This window comes from Geotrypetes seraphini, chromosome 5, assembly GCF_902459505.1.
Source record: "Geotrypetes seraphini chromosome 5, aGeoSer1.1, whole genome shotgun sequence".
Classification (NCBI taxonomy): Eukaryota; Metazoa; Chordata; class Amphibia; order Gymnophiona; family Dermophiidae; genus Geotrypetes; species Geotrypetes seraphini.
Window position 1 is genome coordinate 69571797 of NC_047088.1, and position 22318 is coordinate 69594114.

Consider the following 22318-nt stretch of genomic DNA (forward strand, 5'->3'; position numbering starts at 1 on the left):
ATTTTGCTCCATAAGACGCACTTTTTCATCCCAATAAAGAGGGTGGAAATAAGGGTGCGTATTATGGAGCGAATACCACCACCCCGTACCTTTTAAAAAAATACGGCTGTCCGGCGCAGTATGGCAGGAGCTTTCAGCGCTCCTGCCCTTCCCTCAACAGATTCCAAAATTCTCACGGCAGCGTCAGAGCGGAGTACGAGGCAGGCACGAGCTTTTCGTGTTCCTGCCTGGTCCCGCTCCGCTCCATGAATGGCTGCCGCCAGTTCTCGCGGGACTGACGGCAGCCATTTACAGAGTGGAGCGGGACCAGGCAGGAACGCGAAAAGCTCACGCCTGCCTCGTGCTCCGCTCTGATGCTGCCGCGAGAGTTTTGGAATCAGCTGAGGGAAGGGCAGGAGCACGGAAAGCTCCTGCCGTACTGTACTAGATGAAAGGATTTTTAAAAAGTGCTCCCCTCTGATGCTGCCACGAGAGTTCGGGAATCAGCTTGGAGGGAAGGGCAGGAGCGCTGAAAGCTCCTGCCATACAGCGCTGGATGGCAGAATTTTTAAAAAGGTACTGTGGCCTGTCTGCTTGCCTGCTTTGGGGTGGGGGGCTTTGTCTGCCAGCTACTAACCCTGCTTGCCTGCCAGCCACCCTCAGGGTGGGGGGCCCTATCTGCCAGCCACTAGCCCTGCTTGCCGCTGCCTGAAGCCACTGGGCCCTTTCCTGGCCTACCACTAGACCATCAGAGGGAGGGACAGGGTTCAGAGCTTGGCAAAGAGTGTGGGGTTGGGTACACACCCTAGCAGGGAGAATTTGGTTCAAAATGGGTTTTTTTTCCTCCTCTAAATTTAGGGTGTGTATTATGGTCAGATACGTCTTATGGAGCGAAAAATACGGTACCTCGAGGGCAACATGTTTTTGCTGGAGGACCTATACCAAGATGACTTGCAGCTTTCCTTATATAAACTCATACAAAAGTGCTAGGAATACAGTAGGAAAGCAAGCTTCATAAAGCTTGTATTGAGCATTTAGTGGAAAAGATCAAAGACCATATTGGTCGGCTATTTATAAATCAGCTAAGATTAAAGTGTATTTTTAGATGAATTGTATTCTAAAGATGCCACCATTCAGACCTCCAAAATCCAAATTTATATACAATAGAGTTACCTGCTCTCTCCCCTGCTCAAATGGATAGTTATAATGAAATGGTGACACCTAAGGAGACTCAGGAGTCCATTAGAGCCCCAGTGACGGGCTTGTCTCTGGGTTTGATGGTTTCCCAGATAAATTTTATTTAAAATAAAAAATGCACCTGAATTGTGCTCCCTAATTGCACAGTTTATGAATGAAGTGAGAAATGGAGGCTTTGTACCATCTACAATGTTAGATGCCTGGACTTCTATCATATTAAATGAAAGGAAAAAGAACTGATTGCAAATTTTATCGTCCAATCTCAGTTCTTAATGCAGATGTAAAGATCTTTGCAAAAGTTCTGGCTGGAAAGGTTTTGTCCACTCTTGTTCATCTTGATCAGGTGAGCTTTGTTCCAAAGAGACAAGCATCAGGTAACATCACAAAAATAATCAATTTCAGTTATATCCTCTAAAAGTGTCAAACAGGCCTTTTGATTAAGGGTTGATGCAGAAAAGGCCTTCAATAGGGTCCACTGGAAATTCTTAGATCATACAATATTTAAAATTTGCCTTGAAGATATCTTTCATGTTTGGGTAAAAGGACTATACTCAACACCCTGTGCTAGAGCTAATGGGGATAATTCTTCTATGTTTTTTCTTACTTGGTGTACTAGACAAAGTTGTCCATTATCCCCCTTACTTTTTGCATTAGTAATGGATCTCTTAGCCTCAGCCATATGCAAGAATCCTTCTATTAAAAGGTGTAAAAGTGGGTGAGGAGGAATACAAGATCAATTTATTTGCAGATGACATTTTCTTGTCTTATCACTTTCTTCCTAATGTATTAAAAGAACTGCAGGCTTATTCCCACGTTTCTGGCTTCAAAGTTAATAAAGGAAAACCGAGGCACTTAATCTTACATTAGACAGTTGTACCCTACAATCTTCAGAGGCTTCCTTCTCTTTTCAATGCATTAAAAAGGGTTTGAGATCAGTTATTTGGGAGTTTGACTGTAACTGAGATATGGACAACTTTACAAGACCAACTATCCCAAACTGTTTTCAACTCTTAGAGCAGACTTTGAATGTTGGAAAAGGTCTCTCACTTACGTGGTGTAGTAGGATTTCTACAATCAAAATGGAAAAGATATAACAGTCTGGGAAAATGTTCAAATCTTACCAGTAGCTGTATCTAAAAAAGAGATATCAGATCTAGATAAGCCTACATTATCTGGTTTATTTGGGGATGTCAGGTTTACTAGGGCAGTACTGTACTGAGATACTAAAAAAAAAAAAAAAAAAGGGGGAGGGTCTGGGAGTTCCTAATCTCTGGCTCTGTTACTGGGCTGCCCAGATGAGATCAGCAGTGGAATGTACAAAAATCACTTTTACAAGCTCTGGGTATACATTAATACCACTGAGTGGGAAAGGTTCACTTGAGTTGTCTTTTAAGGCTAGCTAAATGTATCAACACATGCACCAAGAAGTCTTACTAATGATTTTCATACCTTTAAAATGATTTCAACCTCCTCATTATACCCCTATCTGCTGTAATCCTTTGCTTCCCCCAGGGATGCTTCAGTCTGTTTACAGAACCCAGTAGTTTAACTTGATGGGAGCAACTATATAATGAAGACACCATTGTGCCCTTTAGGGGGCTGATTTTATTTATTCTTCCCAATGTGCATCACTTTGCATTTGTCCACATTAAATTTAATCTGCCATTTGGATGCCCAGTTTTTCAATTCCCTAAGACCTGCCTGCAATTTCTCACACCCTTCTGCAAGTGGTTCATGAGCATGGATTGGTCACCTAATGTACAGACTCATGTGTATATTAACACAAACAAGATTATCCAGGTAAGAACCTAATATTTCAGTGCACACCAAATGCTTAGTGCCAAAATGAAAATCATCTCATACCACCCTAGATGTCAATGATCCCTGCAAGATAATTAACTGGTTCTTCAGATCAACTTTCAAAGCCCCCTCCAAAACTCTCTAACTGCATGGCTATAGCTCTCTTCCATAACTGGAGCTTTGTTGCCACTCTGTCAGAAGCTGTTCCAGCAGCTGCTGCAGCAGAAAGCACACACCACTTACTGTGAGCATGCTCCCTCCCCTCAAGCAACTGCTGCTCCTGGCGTTGTTCTCCACCTGCTCTTCAGTGCATGGATACTTTTTCCTGCAATCACTGCTCTGACATTTCCAGTGGCACTTTAGCCCCAAGCTTCTTGCTGATGTCTCCTAGGCAAGTCCTGGTTCCACAGCTGCATTACATACTAGCAGCAGTAACTCAGAACAGTGCTCCCAAATGAGCTAGCAACTTCCTTCCTTCCCCTCTTCTCTTCCTCTACTCTATTACTATCTTTTTTGTTTAAATTAACCTTGGGGAAGCAAAAGGGGAGCTGGGAGAGGAATCTGAATGCCTCCTGATTTTTCCCCTGGGTGTGGAGACAGACCCAAGAGCCAGGCTCCTCTGTTTCCCCCCCCCCCAGTCTGAACTCAACTGGTTACATAGTTCTCCAATCAGGACCAGAAGTATACTCTATATTGGTCAAGCACTGCATGAAATGCCAGTCTATAACCTGCAGGAGACAGAGAAAAACAAGGAGAATCTGGTTGTAAAGTGCACTATATGGTACAGTATTTAAATGTATTTATTCTGATAGAGGAGTATAATCAATTTGTCTGGTTTGGTGGATAAGGAAAATGAGATGTTAAATCTTGAGAAAGATCTGAGTCCCAAATGTTTGCATCTTTTAAGTATTTAAGGATGTCATTTACACCAAACTACTATTTTTTTCATTCAAATAATCTGAAATCTCTTATCCTAATACAATTTACTGTAGCTTCTTTCAGGCTACAGATCTAATTCTGTCTTCCTCAATTTATATTCTCCAATGGAAGTAAAGAAGAAAGATACTTACAATTTCATAAAAGTCTAGAATAAAATGTAGCAGTAAACTACTACTTGTGATATGTAAAGCAATTGTAGAAATCCGTCCAACAAAATTAATTAGATCCGATACAGTGTTCACCAATCCAGACAAGGTAGTGTTCCTTTAACAGCACAGATACAGAAAAAAAAAATCATCAATAGCAGAGATCAGAGGCAGCATCTATATAAGCTATGGAAAGATAAACTGGAGTATTAGATTACATGACACATATCCCACACGCAAGTATCAAGTTCAGTGTGGCTCACAATTTAAGAAGTCTGGGCATCCTCAGAATAAAATACAATGCAAGTATAATACTCCCAAGAAATAAAATCTAATCGATAAAAAACTAATTAGAAAACATAGAGCTACTATATATACTATACAAAATAACATTCCCCAAAGAAAAAACAGATTAAGATTACAACTGGCTAGTCAAATTTTTTTAAACAAGTCTTCAATAATTTTCATTATTCAGCTGAACTTCGAACACTACATGGTTAACTCATTCCAATATGTAGCAGCTTAATATGCAATGTGCTGCAAACTATTTTTTCTTATACAAAACTTTTCTAGAGTTAGGATGGTGAAGCAGGCTTCTACTCTTAGTGTCTGTGTCCTTCCGCAGCCAGAGGTGTACCGAAACTGGGAGCCTCCGTAGCACTAAAAAGCCTCGAAATCAAATAAAACCTGAAATTAAAGAAAAATAAACAAGAGCAGAAGAGACAGGGGCCTACCATCTTGCCCAGAGTGAAAAGAGGCAGAGCAGAAAAATGTAAATGAGGCTCTCTACAGGATCTCATGACCAGGGATTGACTACTCAAGTGTTCAAGAATAATATGCCTATTGTACTAGAAGTTAACCTTCTTGGGGGCACTTTGAGCATAGGGGGCCTGGGCCCACCTTTTTGTGGAAAGTGAAAATATTCAAATTGCTCTAACTTTTGAGTTGGTGGTCCAATTTGAACATATTTGGTGTCATTAGCTGCAAGTCGTTTAGACCAAAACCTTTAAAATGCCAATTAACATTGCACCAACTTGAAATGAATACTTGTGTAGGCTCTAGGTTAAGCTATGCTTTTTTTAGGCTGCAATGGCTCCGAAGCATCTGTATTATGCCAAAAATAAGTATATGCTGCTTTTCACAACCATTAAGACCTCTTCGACATCTGTTAACATAATTTACTATACAATGAGAAGGATGTTTAGGCTCTAGGCCAAGGGTGTCCAACCTTTTGGCTTCCCTTGGCCGCATTGGCTGAAAAAAATGTTTCTGGGGCTGCACAAATGCTGCAGCAAGACAGAGGAGGGAGCCGGCAAGACGGTAAACACCCTGGGGCAGCAGAGGAAAACACTGCATCACCCTCGACCGGGGCCACACAAAATACTTCATGGGGCCGCATACAGCCCTTGAACCGCAGGTTGGATACTCCTGCTCTAAGCATTGTAGGCACCAATTATGAATACCTGTGATGGATAGGTTCTGTTACATTGAGTACACTTCTTAAAGCTGCTAGGGGTATTTTTCTGGGACATATGCATCCAGAAAGATAGTTGCAGCAAAATCAAATGATACAGTCTTAGACTAAGATGTCCCTAACAGGAACCTGATATCCTCAACTAAAGCCTTCAACCAGGTTAAACGCAAAGGAAAAACCATTTTGAAAACCTGGAAAAATGCATCCTTGTTATCTTTCCAATTTTGGTGGAATTCAGTGTGTTTAGTTGGGAAATATGAGACAGTCATAATGGAGAAGAGAGGTAAAGGGGCCAAATTTAGATTATTATGGGTGTCCATACAAGAGTTTACAGATAATAGTTGAATTATAGTGAAAGAATGGAGATGTATGCATGTAGATATGGATGTATGTTGGTTTTTCACCCTCTGCAAATGGGATGGGTGGGGGGGGAGGGAGTTTCATTTCAAGGATTTCATCTTGTAAGATCCTAAGCTTTGTATTAATAGTGTTATGAGCAATTTGTTTAATATGTTTCTCCTGCTTTATTGTATGTTACTATATAAAATTTCAATAAAATTTTGGAACTGAAAAAAACTCAAAGGAAAAACAGTCAAAAAACCTAATTGGAAAATAATTTGGCAGCAGCAGGACGAGAGAAAAAAAATAATAAAATAAACTTACAAAGCAAGAGAAAAAAAAATTACAAAACAAAATTCTTAAAATGAAAACATTGCCTTGAGGCAAGCTTTGGTGACCCACATTTGATTAGCCCTGCAAAAATATAAAGGTTGAGATGGCCCTTGAGACAGAGGCAGGTGAAGTGGTGGGCAAGGATGGTAAAGTGACTCAAAAGCTTCTAGTACTTTTTTTTATTATTATTAATCTTTATTCATTTTTAAAACTTAGAATAAGTGTTTCAGCAAATAAAATTTTTTTAACTTAGATACAACATTTAATATTCTAGTACTTTATTAAGATGAAGCAGCTTTCCTGTGTGGACACAGTCAATGGCATCATCCTTGTCGTAAAGGCTTGCTATCCTGCTTTTCCTTTGAGAAAATATTGCATAATACTTTTAATTCGCTGTGCAGCCATGTTTAGATTCCAGAAATGAACTTACATAGGGCTATCCTGTATGCTGACTTGGTCAGCATAAAAAGCATGCCATGATAACCAATTCTGTAGCATCTTTTTCAGGCTTTCTATAACACTGCACTGTGAAAACAAAAAAAGCACAACACAAGTTGCTCACATTCATTCTTATGACACAGGAAACGGAACACACTATAAAACAAATTTATGTACGTGTAGCAGGTGTTCTCCAAGGACAAGAGAACTTAAATCATCACATATGAGTAATATCATTGAGAGCCAAGCACAGGAACTTTTTCTAGACATCTTTTGGCAGCATACATGTACACCTTTTCTTATCTACTGCTGTTGCGTTAGACCTTATCTACTGCTGTTGTGTTGGACCTTATCTACTGCTGTTGTGTTGGACCTTCTCAGTCTATTACAAACTAGAGATTACAAACTAGAGGAATACAATTCCTTGGGGAGGTAAAAGGGTTGTGAGGATTTAAGTCCTGCTGCCCGGGGCCCTAGGATCCACAATGGCCACTCCACTTGACACACTGCAGGGCTCTTACATTTTTTCCTAAATTTTTCTCTATTATGGAGAAGTGCCATGTGAAAACATTTGCTCGACACTTTCAGCGTAAAGTTCCACCAGTGCAGTGCCTATTTTCCTGCTCAAGCAGAGTTTCTGCTTTGGGATCCATAGGTCCACTGGAGTACTGATAATGCTTTTCTATACAAATCTACTAATTTGATAGGCAACAATATTGCATAAATAAAAAATGTAGAATCCTGTTGCCCTCAGAGAAAATGTACTACCAGTAATCATTTTCTCTGAGAAAAAGAATAGAAACATAGAAAAGTAAAGGCAGATAAAGACCATAAGGCCCATCTCTGACATCTTGAGTTGTGACATGACCCTCTAGATTCAGCACAGCCTAAGCATACGTGAAGGAAATGCACTCTGTTACCTACTGGAAGTGTGCATTTGCTAATGGTGGTCCCCTTCCTTTTGTATCAAAAAAAATTTAAAAAGCTGGTTGGGCTTGGACTAGTCTGCTCCAGATAGAGGGCCAAAGCTCTCTAGGAAAAAGGTTGGAAGGACTACTGACTGATTAAGTACAAGGTGGATCAGTCATTAGGGCCTGGAGCTTGCTCATTCTGTCACCAAAAATAAGACCTTCTAAGTTAGGTTGTTCAAACATCAGATTTCTAGTAGCTCAAGAAAAGTTTATCAGTTGTATAACCAAACTGTTGAGGTCCTAATGACACTATAGGAGGCTTGATAGGAGGCCTCATAAGACGCAAACCTTGCATAAAGTGAACTAAAAGCTGTACAGAGATGGGTTTACCTTCTACCCAATGATAAACATAACATAAATTTTTATTTTTATACCGCAATACACCATGTGGTTTGATGCAGTTAACAAAATCAACTAAAGATAATTCATGAGCGGTGAGGGTACAAATACAAACAGCCTAGAAGCAAGACAAGATCAGCGTTAAATTAGGAATTAGATGTAACTGTGTATGGAGCATTTACAGTCATTTGGAGGAAAGAGCGTGAGTGACACTTGGAGAGAGCATAGGGTTTAATGCTTAGCTTAGAAACTTATTCAATTGTTATGTTATTATGGCCACCCTTCTGCCTGTAGAGTCTACATGAGATTCCTTGCCATATGCTCACACTGAGCTCTGGAAACCCAGCAATGATCATAGTTTGAAACCTCAGAGATTACATGTCAAGTAGGAAAACACATTCCAGCAGCCCAGGGTATAGATGTATGCACTCATATTAAGCCACTATGTTTGGGCTGCCTACATGGTAATGCTTACTCATCCAACCACCTTACATTTCCTCAGCATACATCATGATCCTTTTCCTCTCCCCCTCCCTTTCTTTTTTTTCCCCCAACTGTCTTTAAGCTGCATCTTTAAACTTGCAGTATATTGAGAATATATAAAAAATAAATGAGAATAATCCAATATAAAACTGCATTACTTCTCACCAAACCAAATCTCACCTTGAAATATAAGGAAGATGTGAAGAATATCTGCCCCAGGGGCTCATAAAGAAGTTGCTCCATTTCTGAAAAAAAATAAAGAGTTGATTACGTTATTTTTAATACAGAAGACAAGCAGGAGAAACTGCCTTCACAACAGTGAGGGGCACGAAAACAGCAATGAAGGAGACCAGATGGTGCTCAATCCTTTTATTTTAAATCAGACTTGACACGATCGTGTTTCGGCTCAAGAAGGCCTGCCTCAGGAGTCTTGTTAAATGATAAAACCCCTAGATGTATTAATCTATATGACCAAGTATTGCAATAAATTCTCTTTAAAAACACCAAAGTAATGGCTGACAACAGGTGCAGCAAAACCGCATAGGACTGAAAATGAAATTATGCGGTTTCTCTGCACACGTTGCCAGCCATTACTTAGGTTCTTTTAAAGAGAATTTATTGCAATACTTGGACATATGGATTAATACATCTAGGGTTTTATCATTTAACAAGCCTCCTGAGGCAGGCCTTCTTGGGCCAAAACACGATCGTGTCGAGTCTGTTTTAAAATAAAAGGATTGAGCACCATCTGGTCTCCTTCGTTGTTGTTTTCTTGCCTGTTATTTTTAATACATCATTAAGCTGCTGATAGTTTGAAGCTGTCAGCCAGCAGAATACTGGGCTACTCAGATTCAATGGAATAAACAAGCCAAATACCTGAGAAGGCAGTGAGAGGAATCCAACTTAAAAGCTGCAATATCTGTGAACGATAGCAGCCATTCCAGTGAGGAATAGACTTGTAAAGGAACTCTTCACAGTTTGAGAATCCTTCCTATGAGACAGTGACGAAGAATGGTAAAACAATAGGAAACACACAATATGGACCACACAACAGATCTTTCAAAGGTTTGTCCTATTCAGTAAGCTGTGTGGTATTTTTGTTTGTTTTTTAATTATTCAAAGTTTTTACAGGAATTACAAAGAAAATTACAAAGAAATAAGAAATACAGTTATAATTTGTAATGAAATGTTATACTTAAAGTGTTATATGAGAGTTAATCAAGTGTGTATTTATAAGTTCATATGAGTTTATCTACTACACTTGTTGTAATATGCAAAAATGAATAAAGAATTTAAAAACAAAAAAAAAGTTTATTTCTTATGTGTCTGCATGCATGTACAAATGCATGCATGCACAAATTAAGGCTCATGTCCATTTACCCTAATATAGATTGGCTCCAATTAAGTAGGAAGCCCAAAGAAGCAGGAAAAAAATGCCAAGCCAAAACAAATTAAAACAAAGTTTTTAAAAAAAGCTCACCATGCTCAAATGAGCCTCACCTGTAGAAACTGCTGCGCATTGGCGATGGTGTCTAAGAAGGCCCTGACTTCCATTTCATTATGTTGGTTTCCAGTGTACCAGGCACACTCTGAAGAATGTAAATCATGAAAATGTCATAAAACCAAGTCTGCCAAATGACTCGGATCTAGTGAAAAAACTTGACATTTATGCATCAATCAGAATGAAAGTGTTATTGTAAATTAAAAAATAAAACCAAGTTTGGACATCTACATTACTCACAAAATGAAGAAATAGCAACTGCTTCACAAAGATACACATGGCCTATGCCAAATTCAGAAAAGTATTTTAAGAAGAATTATAATGAATTATTATAATTTGAAACTATGGTGAATGTGTTCTTATATATTAATTTCCTTGAGTCCTGCTGGACCACTCCATAGGGTTATGGCTTCTTACTAGAAGATGGAGGCAGAAATATTCCATTGACTAGGAGGACACTCGAAGTTACAGGGAAATACTTTTAAAACCAATAGGAGAATTTTTTTTTTTCACTCAGAGAATAGTTAAGCTCTTGAATGCATTGCCAGAGGTTGTGGTAAGAGCAGATTGCAGAGCTGCTTTTAAGAAAGGTTTGAACAATTTCCTGGAAGAAAGTCCATAGTTTGTTATTGAGAAAGACATGGGGGAAGCCACTGCTTGCCCTGTATTGGTGAAAACCTCCCAAACCCCAAGAGAGGAAAATGACTCGGGGAAAGAGACAAAGACCAACTGAACGCTCAATCAACTGATGTTAGAAATTAATGACTGCTTAAGCGGTATACAGTTTAACCATGCTTTTCAAGATCTTCGCTGGTTCATTATGGAACAAGTGTTTGAAGATCACCAGGGGGACAAACTAACTTGGCTGCAACGTAGAGAACAATACTGGATCTTTGAACTGCAAACTTTGTCTCCATGTGGACTCAATGATTACATTGAATGGCAATATACTTACTAGCACCAGTTCATAAAGGCCTTAATTTTGGTCCGCACATTCTGTCAGATGCCAGTTAGTATGATTACCATTTTTTAGCTCAGTGTATTTTCTTACTCATTCAACAGTCACGGATTCGATATGTCAGCTGTTTAGTCAGCTGACTTCTCTAATCAATTACATTTGTGTCTGCAGTTTAAATTGGAGGCGTCCTCTCCAGTTGAGTGCCATTTTCTACCTCGCTTTCCAAGCTGTGTCGGAGAAACCGAGAGACCCAGTGCAGTCGAGTTCCTGAAGAAGGGGGTGTGCACCCCCGAAACGGAGTCCCGTAGGACAAAGCCATCCTTGCTGACTGCCTACACACGGAGAAGCTAAGTTCTTCTAGTTTGTGTTCAGCTTGGTTAGATTTGGACACTCATTTCCTTTTTGGCCCCATGATTGGGGGACAGAGACAAATTTCAACTTAACTTAACGGTGTGTTTTTTATTTAATTACTTTTTCACACATATCGCACTTTATTGTTGCACTTTGTTTATTCACTTATTATGCGGAGAGAGCCCGGGGATGTTTCGCAGTTAACACTCCTCTGGGTGTAATTCGCGTCAGCTTTTCCCTGGGGTTTCCCAGTGGTGGCTGTGTGACTGAGGGCTCTCCCGCTTAAGCAGTCATTAATTTCTAACATCAGTTGATTGAGCGTTCAGTTGGTCTTTGTCTCTTTCCCCGAGTCATTTTCTTCTCTTGGGGTTTGGGAGGTTTTTTCTAGTTCAGTGATTTTTCCACCTCCACTTCAACAGGGTTCATTTTTCGTTGCCCTGTATTGGTAGCATAGAATATTGCTACTCCTTGGGTTTTGGCTAGGTACTAGTGACCTGGATTGGCCACCGTGAGAACAGGCTACTGGGCTTGATGGACCATTGGTCTGACCCAATAAGGCTATTTTTATGTTCTTATAACATTATCAATATAAACTGCAGCTTGGTTGATCGGAGCAGTGAGAGCAGCTTTGACAGAAGGGAGGAGCTATGCTTGGAAATTGCTCTGCTGAGCGAGCACCAAGCACAGTTTCTCCTGCTCTTTGCCATACATAATACAAGTGAATGCAGGACTACTACTACATCTAGTGTTATTTTACACACCTAGTTGCTCATTGAGATCTTTAAGGGCTCCTTTTACGAAGGTGTGCTAGGGTTTTTAGCGCACGCACAAAATTACCGAAAATCTACCGCCTCCTAAAAAGGAGGCGGTAGTGGCTAGCGCGCTCGGGAATTTAACGCACACTATTGCACGCGTTAAGGCCCTAGCACACCTTTGTAAAAGGAGCCCTAAATGACAATAGAGTAGCTATATAGCAATGTTACTTACCGTAACAGTTGTTATCCAGGGACAGCAGGCAGCTATTCTCACTAGTGGGTGATGTCATCCGACAGAGCCCCGATACGGACGTCTCACAAGCAGATTTTGCTTGAAGAAACTCAGAAGTTTTGAGATGCCCGCACCGCGCATGCGCCAGTGCCTTCCCGCCCGATGGTCCGGGCGTGTCTCCTCAGTTCAGGTAGCTAGCAGAGAAGCCAACCCAGGGGAGGTGGGTGGGACGTGAGAATAGCTGCCTGCTGTCCCTGGATAACAACTGTTACGGTAAGTAACATTGCTTTATCCCAGGGCAAGCAGGCAGGTATTCTCACTAGTGGGTGACCTCCAAGCTAACCTCAATGGGATGGTGGGAGAGTTGGCAACTTAGGAGAATAAATTTTGTAACACAGTTTGGCCAAACTGTCCATCCCTTCTGGAGAAAGTATCCAGATAATAATGAGAGGTGAATGTATGAACCGAGGACCAAGTGGCAGCCTTACAAATCTCCTCAATCGGTGCCGATCTGAGGAAGGCTACAGAGGCCGCCATTGCTCTGACCTTATGGGCTGACCTTACAGGGAAGGGGGTAATCCAGCCTGGGCATAGCAGAAAGCGATACAAGCCGCCATCCAGTTGGAGATGGTGCGCTTCGATACAGGTCGTCCCAACTTGTTCGGATCAAAGGAGACGAAAAGTTGAGGAGCAGTTCTGTGTGGCTTGGTGCGATCCAGGTAGAAAGCCAAAGCACGTTTACAGTCCAGAGTATGAAGAGCTGATTCTCCAGGATGAGAATGAGGCTTTGGAAAAAACACTGGAAGAACAATGGATTGGTTGAGATGAAATTCAGAGACCACTTTAGGCAGGAATTTCGGATGAGTGCGGAGGACAACCTTGTCATGATGGAATACTGTGAAAGGTGGATCCGCCACCAAGGCCTGAAGCTCACTGACCCTGCGAGCAGACGTGAGGGCCACTAGAAAAACCACTTTCCAAGTGAGAAACTTTAGTGGAGCCTTGTTGAGAGGCTCAAAAGGAGGTTTCATAAGCTGAGAAAGGACAACATTGAGATCCCAAACCACTGGAGGAGGTTTGAGAGGAGGATTGACATGGAAAAGTCCTTTCATAAATCTGGAAACCACAGGATGAGCAGAGAGAGGTTTCCCTTGCAGAGGCTGATGGAAAGCCGCAATAGCACTCAGGTGGACTCGTATAGATGTCGACTTGAGCCCAGACTGAGCCAGGAGTAGAAGATAGTCCAATACAGAGGATAGGGAGGCTCGCTGAGGCTCCTTAGAATTGGAAACACACCAGGAAGAAAATCTAGTCCATTTTTGGGAGTAGCATTGACGAGTAGCAGGCTTCCTGGAAGCCTCCAAGACATCCCTTACCGCCTGGGAAAACTGGTGAGGAGTTACGTTGAGAGGAACCAAGCTGTCAGGTGGAGAGACTGGAGGTTGGGATAAAGAAGAGATCCCTGATGCTGAGTAAGCAGTGAAGGAAACACTGGTAGAGGGAATGGCTCCCTGCTGCTGAGTTGTAGTAGAAGGGAGTACCAAGGTTGTCTGGGCCACTGAGGAGCTATTAGAATTATGGTGGCATGGTCGGACTTCAGCTTGACCAGAGTCTTTTGAATGAGAGGAAATGGAGGAAACGCATACAGAAAACAATTCCCCCAATCCAGCAGAAAGGCATCTGCCTCGAAGCGATGAGGAGTGTAAATCCTGGAGCAAAACTGAGGCAGTTTGAAGTTGTGGGGAGCAGCAAAGAGGTCTATCTGAGGCGTCCCCCACTGTGCAAAGATCTGATGAAGGGGTGTGGAATGGAGTGTCCATTCGTGAGGCTGGAGTAGACGACTTAAGTTGTCTGCCAAGACATTGTCCTTCCCCTGAATGTAGACAGCTTTGAGGAAGGCGTTGTGGCGAACCGCCCAATCCCAGACTCTGAGAGCTTCCTGGCAGAGGGAGGCCAAGCCCGTGCCCCCCTGCTTGTTGACATAATACATGGCGACCTGATTGTCTGTGCGAATGAGGACCACCATATCGTGAAGCAGATGTTGAAAAGCTTGAAGAGCATAGAAGATGGCTCTGAGCTCCAGAAGATTGATTTGATGGAGCCGGTCCGCACTGGTCCAGAATCCCTGAGTGCGAAGACCATCCAGATGAGCTCCCCAGGCATAGGTCGAGGAATCGGTTGCGAGAACCTTCTGGTGGGGAGGAGTGTGAAAAAGCAAACCTCTGGATAGATTCGAAGAGGTCATCCACCAAAGTAGAGACTGCTGAAGAGCAGGAGTGACTATGACGTGTCGCGTCAACGGGTCTGACACCTGAGTCCATTGAGAAGCCAGGGTCCACTGAGGAATTCTGAGATGGAGTCTGGCAAAAGGCGTCACATGAACTGTAGAGGCCATGTGGCCCAGGAGGACCATCATGTGTCTCGCTGAGATGGACTGGCGAGAAGACACAGACTGGCAGAGATGAAGAAGAGCATCCAGGCGCTGAGGAGGAAGGAATGCTCTGAGTCGAATGGTATCCAGGACTGCCCCGATGAAGGGGAGAGACTGGGTAGGCTGTAGATGAGATTTGGGAAAGTTGATCTCGAAGCCCAAACTCTGCAGGAAGCAAATCATCGCCAGGGTCGCCACAACGACCTCTGGAGCTGAGGGGGCCTTGATGAGCCAGTCGTCGAGGTAGGGAAATACCTGAAGACCCCTGTTTCGGAGTGCCGCGGCCACTACCACCAGACACTTCGTGAAGACTCTGGGAGACGAGGATAGGCCGAATGGAAGCACTCTATACTGCAGATGTAGATGTCCCACCCGAAATCTGAGGAATTTGCGAGAGGCCGGATGAATGGGAATGTGAGTGTAGGCTTCCTTGAGATCCAGAGAGCATAACCAGTCGTTCTGCTCGAGGAGGGGGTAGAGAGAAGCAAGTCAGCATGCAAAATCTCTCCTTGACCAAGAACTTGTTGAGGACCCTGAGGTCCAGAATAGGTCGCAGGTCGCCCGTCTTCTTCGGAACGAGGAAGTACCGGGAGTAAAATCCCCGGCTGTGCTTGTCCACAGGGACCGGCTCGACGGCCCGAAGCTGAAGCAAAGCCTGAGCTTCCTGAAGAAGAAGGGCAGTCTGTGTCAAGTTGGAAGGATACTCTCTTAGAGGGTGGTCCGGAGGGACCCGATGGAATTGAAGAGAGTATCCCTCCTTGACGATGGAAAGGACCCAGAGGTCGGTGGTAATAGCCTCCCAGCGATGAAAGAAATGATGAAGGCGACCCCCGATGGGAAAAACAGGAGGATGCAGAACGATGTTGGTTATGCTCCCTGGGAGAGAGTCAAAAAGGCTGAGGAGCCTTGGGGACAGTAGAAGGCTGAGGCTTCTGCTGAGCCTTCTGAGGAGGCCGCCTCTTCGCTGGTTGCCTCTCAGCCGGAGCCTGCCTTGGAGTGTAACGCCTCTGATAGATCAAGGGCGGTCTAGCAGGTCGAGACTGTTGAGGCTTAGGCTTGGGCCGGAGGATGGACTGAAAAGACTTCTCATGGTCAGATAACTTCTTCGTTACAGTCTCGATGGACTCGTCAAATAAATCCGCTCCCGCACAAGGAACATTGGCCAGTCTGTCCTGGAGGTTCGGGTCCATGTCAATGGTCTGAAGCCATGCCAATCGACGCATAGCCACGGAACAGGCGGCTGCCCGTGCCGAAAGCTCAAAGGCATCGTAAGAGGATTGCATCTACTGGAGACGTAGCTGGGATAGCGAGGCCACTACTTCCTCGAACTCGAACCGAGCCTGAGACTCAATGTAAGGTGTGAACTTCCGAAGCACCGGCAGGAAGAACTCCAAATAAGAAGCAAAGTGAAAAGTATAATTGAGAACTCGGGAAGCCATCATCGAGTTCTGGTATATCCTCCTCCCAAATTTATCCATGGTCCTGCCCTCGCGACCCGGGGGTACGGAGGCGTACACCTGGGATGGATGAGAATGCTTGAGGGAGGATTCAACCAGCAGGGACTGGTGAGAGAGTTGAGAGCCCTCGAACCCCTTATGATGAACTGTGCGGTATCGTGCATCCAACTTGCCCGGGACCGCAGGGATGGAGTACGGTGTCTCAAAACATCTCATAAACGTCTGATCGAGCAGTTTATGCAGAGGCAGTCGAAGAGACTCCGCAGGAGGATTAGGTAAATGCATGGTATCGAGGTACTCCTTGGAGTACCGAGAGCCGGTGTCCAAGGTAATGTCCAAGTCATCCGCCATCTGTCTGAGGAAAGAAGAAAAGGACAATTGATCCGCCAGCACAGGTCTCCTAGAAGGGCTGGACGAAGTCGAGGCCTCGGGGTCCAGAGAGACCTGGGATCGACAGGGAGAATAAGAAGTCGACAGTTCCTCGTACTCCGGCTCCTGCGAAGGGGACATGTCTGATGAAGAGTACCCCAGGCGTGGCAGCTTCTTCTGCGGGGAAACCTCAGAGTGGCGCGAGGAGTGCCGTGAAGAATGCCTGGACCGATGCCCCTCTCGGTGTCGGGAGGGGGATCTAGAATGACAATGCTGAGCATGGTCACCCGACGCCTCTAGTGAGCAGATGGGACTTGATGCCGTGGAGCGAAAAGGCGGAAGATTCGACGCCTCACGCGATGCAGTCCAGGCCTGGTAGGGAGTGCGGAAGAACTCCTCCTGCTTGCGATGCCCAGGGTTACAATTACCCGAAGAGGGATTCCAGCCCTCTTCGTGTGGAGGCGTGATGGGCTCCAAAGGTGGCATATCACTAAAGGAGGCCCGCCTCGAGGGACCGGCCGCCACATGCCGCTCCTCCTCGCCAAGCAGCGAGACCGACCGGCGAGAAGGAGGGGGCGGTCCACCTCCCGGAATCGGAACTGGGAGGTCACCCTGGATGGAGGCAATTAACTTGGGTCCCATGGTGTGCATGAGCTCGACAAACTGAGCTTCCAAAAGGGACCGCAACTAAGCCGATATGGAGGGATCCGCACCGAAAGGGGGTCCTCCAGCACGGTCTTCGCGCTCCTTCGTGGCCGAGTGCTTTTGCTTGGAAGCTTTCGGCACTTTAATGACCACGGGTGGAATGGTAGAAGGCGGTACCTGAGCCGAGGAGATGGAGGAAGGCACCGGCGCCGAAGTCGAAACTGGGACAAACGAAGCCGGCTTCAGAAGACCCGGAGCAGTAGGAGTGGTGGCGGGCTTCGCATGGGCAGGCGAAGCGGCAGCCGAAGTCGAAGCTGAAGGTTCTTGAGCAGCTTCCATCTTGAACATCGACTCCCACAAAAACCAGCGACGCTTGAACGCACGCGCTGTGAGAGTGGAACAAGGCCGGCACGATTTCGGGAAATGTTCTGGACCAAGACACTGTAGGCAGCGTCGATGTGGGTCCATCAGCGAAATCGCGCGCTGGCACTTGCTACACTTTTTAAAACCGGTAATTGGCCGGGACATAGGCCGAAAAAGCTCCACCACGAGATCGAAGGAGTGGGGACTGAGCCACGCGGCCGACCCGGCCGAATCGCCGGAAGAAATTTTTTTTTTTTTTTTTTTTAAAGAATAAAACAAATAAAACACACAATAAGAATAAAAAACTCAAAACCGCGGCAAGTAGAAGGCAAAAAAACGGGATTTCAGTCAGCGCAGAATCGAAGTAAAACTTCTCAGCTCCGCGGAAAGAAAAGAACTGAGGAGACACGCCCGGACCATCGGGCGGGAAGGCACTGGCGCATGCGCGGTGCGGGCATCTCGAAACTTCTGAGTTTCTTCAAGCAAAATATGCTTGTGAGACGTCCGTATCGGGGCTCTGTCGGATGACATCACCCACTAGTGAGAATACCTGCCTGCTTGTCCTGGAATAACCGATATTTCAAAGTCTCACCTTGCCTCAACCAGAAATGGTGCATTTTTCTACTTGGTTCCAATATTGTGGAACAATTTACCAGTAGAGTTAAGGAAGGAAGAATTATTTCAAAATTTTAAGAGACATCTAAAAGCACATTTTTTTCAAATGGCTCTCTCGAATTGAATAATGGAATGGGGGCTGCAATCTGCCTTAATTTGTATTGATTTGTGTTGATCATCCATTTTATCCGTTCTGGATTATTGTAATATAATATGTGGGATCTCATAAAAAGCTTCATAAGAGACTGAGACTTACACAGAACACGGCGGTTCACCTGATTTTTGGGCTGAAAAAAATATGACCATGTTACTCCATTTTATCGACAGTTGCATTGGCCATTCGAGGCAAGGATACTGTTCAAGTTCGGTTGTATCTGTTTTAAAGTGTTTTTTGTATGGAGCCTTTTTATTTGTCTTCATGCTTTGAATGATATAAACCTAATAGGATTACCCCAGGGCAATATTTATTTGTCCTTCCGACTATTAAGCTGTGTCGTTACAAGAGATTTTTCAATACATTGCTCGGGTTTCAGGCAGGTAAAATGAATATATGGTTAAGTACTATTATTTTTCAGGCACACTCATATATGTCTTTTAGGAAACTACTAAAAACTGATTTATTTGACAAATTTATAAACTGTTTCAGAATTGATAGGTAAATGTACATTGATTTTATAGCCAGTACATTTTATTGGATCTTAATGTATTTTAGCAAATTGTATTTTATTCACTGATTATATAATTTTTAATGTATGTGAACCGCCTAGAACTATGTGGTAGGGAGGTATATAAAAATAAAATTTATTATTATTATTATTAATTTGGATTTATTTATTTCATATAACAGTTTTTCTGGATATGTTTTAGAAATGTTAATTTCTTTGATGCTCTCAAGCTCTGCCAGTTACGGATCTGTGAAGTGTGCTGTGCTGGAAGTTGTATTAAGACCTGCACTAAAATATGACTGTTTGCTATGACTTTTCTCTCTCTTAAATTTGTTTTATTTTTAATTTTTTATCTTCATTATTTCTATTTCTTTGATTTTTGATCTTGGAAATATATATGTTGTTATTACTTATTTTTAATTTATCAGATACTTTAGCCAGATTGTGAGCCTTCGGGACAGATAGGGTAGTTTTTTCTCAAGTACCTAATTTCATTTTAGTTTGATACAATGTAAACTGCTTAGGTCAGTAAAATGCAGGAGCGGTATATCAAATCTTAAATAAACATAGGGCTCCTTTTACGAAGGTGCGCTAGCGTTTTTAGCGCACGCACCGGATTAAACCAAAAATCTACCGCCTGCTCAAAAGGAGGCGCTAGCACGTGCTATTCCGCGCATTAAGGTCCTAGCGCACCTTCGTAAAAGGAGCCCATAAACATACATAATTCATTTCTACAGTGACACATAGGCAGTGCTGCTCACATTATATGCAGGTACTTTTCCCCACTCTAGTGAAAAGCTTGAGTATTCTGTCCAAAAATACTAGGATTAGGGGGCATGCAATGAAGCTGCTTAGTAGATTTAAAACAAACCGAAGGAAATATTTCTTTACTAAATGTATAAATAAATGCCGGAAACTGTTGCCAGAGAATGTGGTGAAAGCAGGTAGCTTAGAAAAGTGTAAAAAAAGGATAATTTCTTAAAAGAGAAGTCCATAAACCACTAAGATGGACTTGGGAAAATTCACTGCTTATTTCTAGGATAAACAGCATAAAATCTGTTTTACTCTTTGGGATCCAAAGGTCAGCTCCACCATCACTGAGAGAATCACAAGAATTGCCAACAGATGGTCTACTATGAGGAAAAGTAAGTTCTCTCAACAAAACAAGTGCACTCCCAGGGATAGACTCCTCATCAAGAGACACTTCTTCAGGCTCCAAAAAGGAATATTCATCCACTCCCCAAACATCCTTCCTGGAGGATGGGAGAACCTAAGACAGGGCAGAAACTCCTTCCATGGCTGCTTTGTCTAGAGACACGAAGACTGATCGACTCCCAGGACAGCTACCCATGCAATGCCCTTGAAGCTCTGGAGTGCTGACCTAAGACACTGAGAAGGGCCAAAGCCTGGGGTCCTAATGCCCCCTCCCCGTCCAACAGAAAAGAGTTTCCTCAAACTCCCTCCACATAATCTCTCATGCCAGGGAAACCTATTCTTCACTTCAGGCTGTATATACTCGTATGCAAAATGTAGTCCAGGAACAAAATGAACAGTCTCTGCCCAAATGAAATTCAGATGTGTATGCTCCTGCACCCAGGGAGAATTCTACGAACCCCTCATAACAGTAATTTTTAATCAAGTATTCAGGGACCATCTGGCCAAGTCGGGTTTACATTGTGGATATCCCAAAGAAACTGGGTTGAAAACAATTGCCTTACAACATCCTTGTCACATACGCTACAAAACAAAAGGGCCAATATGGTTGTGCATTTCCAGGCCTTTGCACAGGCCACTAGCTAATACCAGCTTGCTGGCATTACAACAGCTCCAGTGTGTGCCACACCTGCCCAACTGCAGAAGCAAAGCCCTTCCCCAGCCTCTGAAAAAAACAGAATCAACTGCCCTGGGTCTCTGCCACCTGCCTGAGCAAGGCTGGATAAGACTGCTGTACCTCAGCATGCTAGTCTGCTCCTGTTGTCAATGCTCCACTGGGAACCTGGGCTTACAGATTTCCAGGGAGCAATCTACTCAAATTGCTGCATCAAGCCACATGTCCACACCATCTGCTGGAGTCAGAGAAATAGTAAGGAGCTAAAGGCAGCATCATAAGGAGAGTAAAGTCAGCTCTGAGATGTTTTTCTTCATCATATGGCAAATATACTCAAATATAGGATGAGATTTTTGGGCCCAAAAATGGGGGTCATGTCTTATATTCAGGTAAATCACCCAGTGACCACCCGACACCCTCCGGATTTTCTGCAGGCATGCCATTAATAATAATAATAATAACGGTTTATATACCGCAGGACCGTGAAGTTCTATGCGGTTTACAATGATTATAGAGAATGTTACAAATTGAATAGAATTGACATAGTTAGTGTCTATTGTTTAGCAGATCTGGAGGTCTGGTATTGAGAGAGATATTCTGCGAATCAGTTATCTATGTACTTTAAGAACAAGTATGTTTTCATTTGTCTCCTAAAATCCCTATATGTATTGGCAAGCGTAAGTAGTTGTTTCAGATCGTTGCCCCATAATGCTGCTTGATAAGAGAGAAGGTATTGGTGATGAATTTTGAATTTGCATCCTCTAACTGGGGGGGAAACGAAGTGCAGGTTGGAGCTTCTTTTATGTCTTATGTTAGGCTAAGACAGGATGGATTCCTCCCGTCTCTCGTACGATACTAACAATTACACACACACACCCCCGGCGTTTACCTTTTCCCTGGTGGTTCAGCGGTGTATCCCGTCTAGAGAGCTGCACGGGAATGGGGATGACGGGAATCCCGCGGGACCCGCGGGGATCCCGCGGGTTCCCCCTTTGGGTCACGGGGATCCCGTGGGGACGCCCCCTAGGGTCGCGGGGATCCCGTGGGGACGCCCCCTAGGGTCGCGGGGATCCCGTGGGGACGCCTCCGAGGGTAGCGGGGTTCCTGCGGGGTTGGATCGCAGCGGGGTTGGTCGAGCCGCGAGGGTAGTCTCCTTCTCCTTACCTGCCCTGTCGCAGCACACATCCGAACGGAAATCTTCCCGATGTCAGCGCTGACGTCGGAGGGAGGGCTTAAGCAAAGCCCTCCCTTCCTCCGACGTCAGCGCTGACATCAGGAAGACTTCCGGTCGGCTGTGTGCGGCTGCGGCAGGGCAGGTAGGAAGAAGGCAATGGCGAACGAAAGAGGGGGGAGGGGGCGGTCCGCCCCGAAGAATGTGCACAGCCGGTCAGGTCCCCCGATCGACCGACAACAGGCCCGGCCGACAAACCTCCCTGCCCTGTAGCCGCGAATCTAAATTACCTCTTACAGCAGCTTCACTACTCCAGCTGCTGTAAGAAGGTAATTTAGATCGCGGCTACAGGACAGGGAGATTTGTCCGACCGGGCCTGTTCTGTTGTCAGTCGGGTGCAAAAGCGCCACAAAGGTGGAGGCAGGGAGGGAGGAAAGGTGGAGTGGAAAAGAAAAGACGCTTAAGGGGGGAGAAGGCCGCTGAAAGTACTGGGGAAGACAAAGGGGTGGAAAAGAACGCTGAAAGGACATGGGGTAAAC

General features: G+C 44.1%; 1 protein-coding gene across 3 annotated transcripts in view; it reads right to left on the reverse strand.

Annotated features, from left to right (window-relative positions):
* CENPI (centromere protein I) overlaps positions 1-22318 on the reverse strand; it is a 113481-nt gene that overhangs the window by 22355 nt on the left and 68808 nt on the right. For all 3 annotated transcript variants that reach the window (XM_033945338.1, XM_033945336.1, XM_033945337.1), the window contains 5 exons: positions 9939-10027; positions 9315-9429; positions 8619-8683; positions 6638-6732; positions 4047-4179 (listed from right to left, as the gene is read on the reverse strand). In XM_033945338.1, the coding sequence (XP_033801229.1) occupies positions 4047-4179; positions 6638-6732; positions 8619-8683; positions 9315-9429; positions 9939-10027 (497 nt within the window). The remainder of the gene's footprint in view (positions 1-4046; positions 4180-6637; positions 6733-8618; positions 8684-9314; positions 9430-9938; positions 10028-22318) is intronic.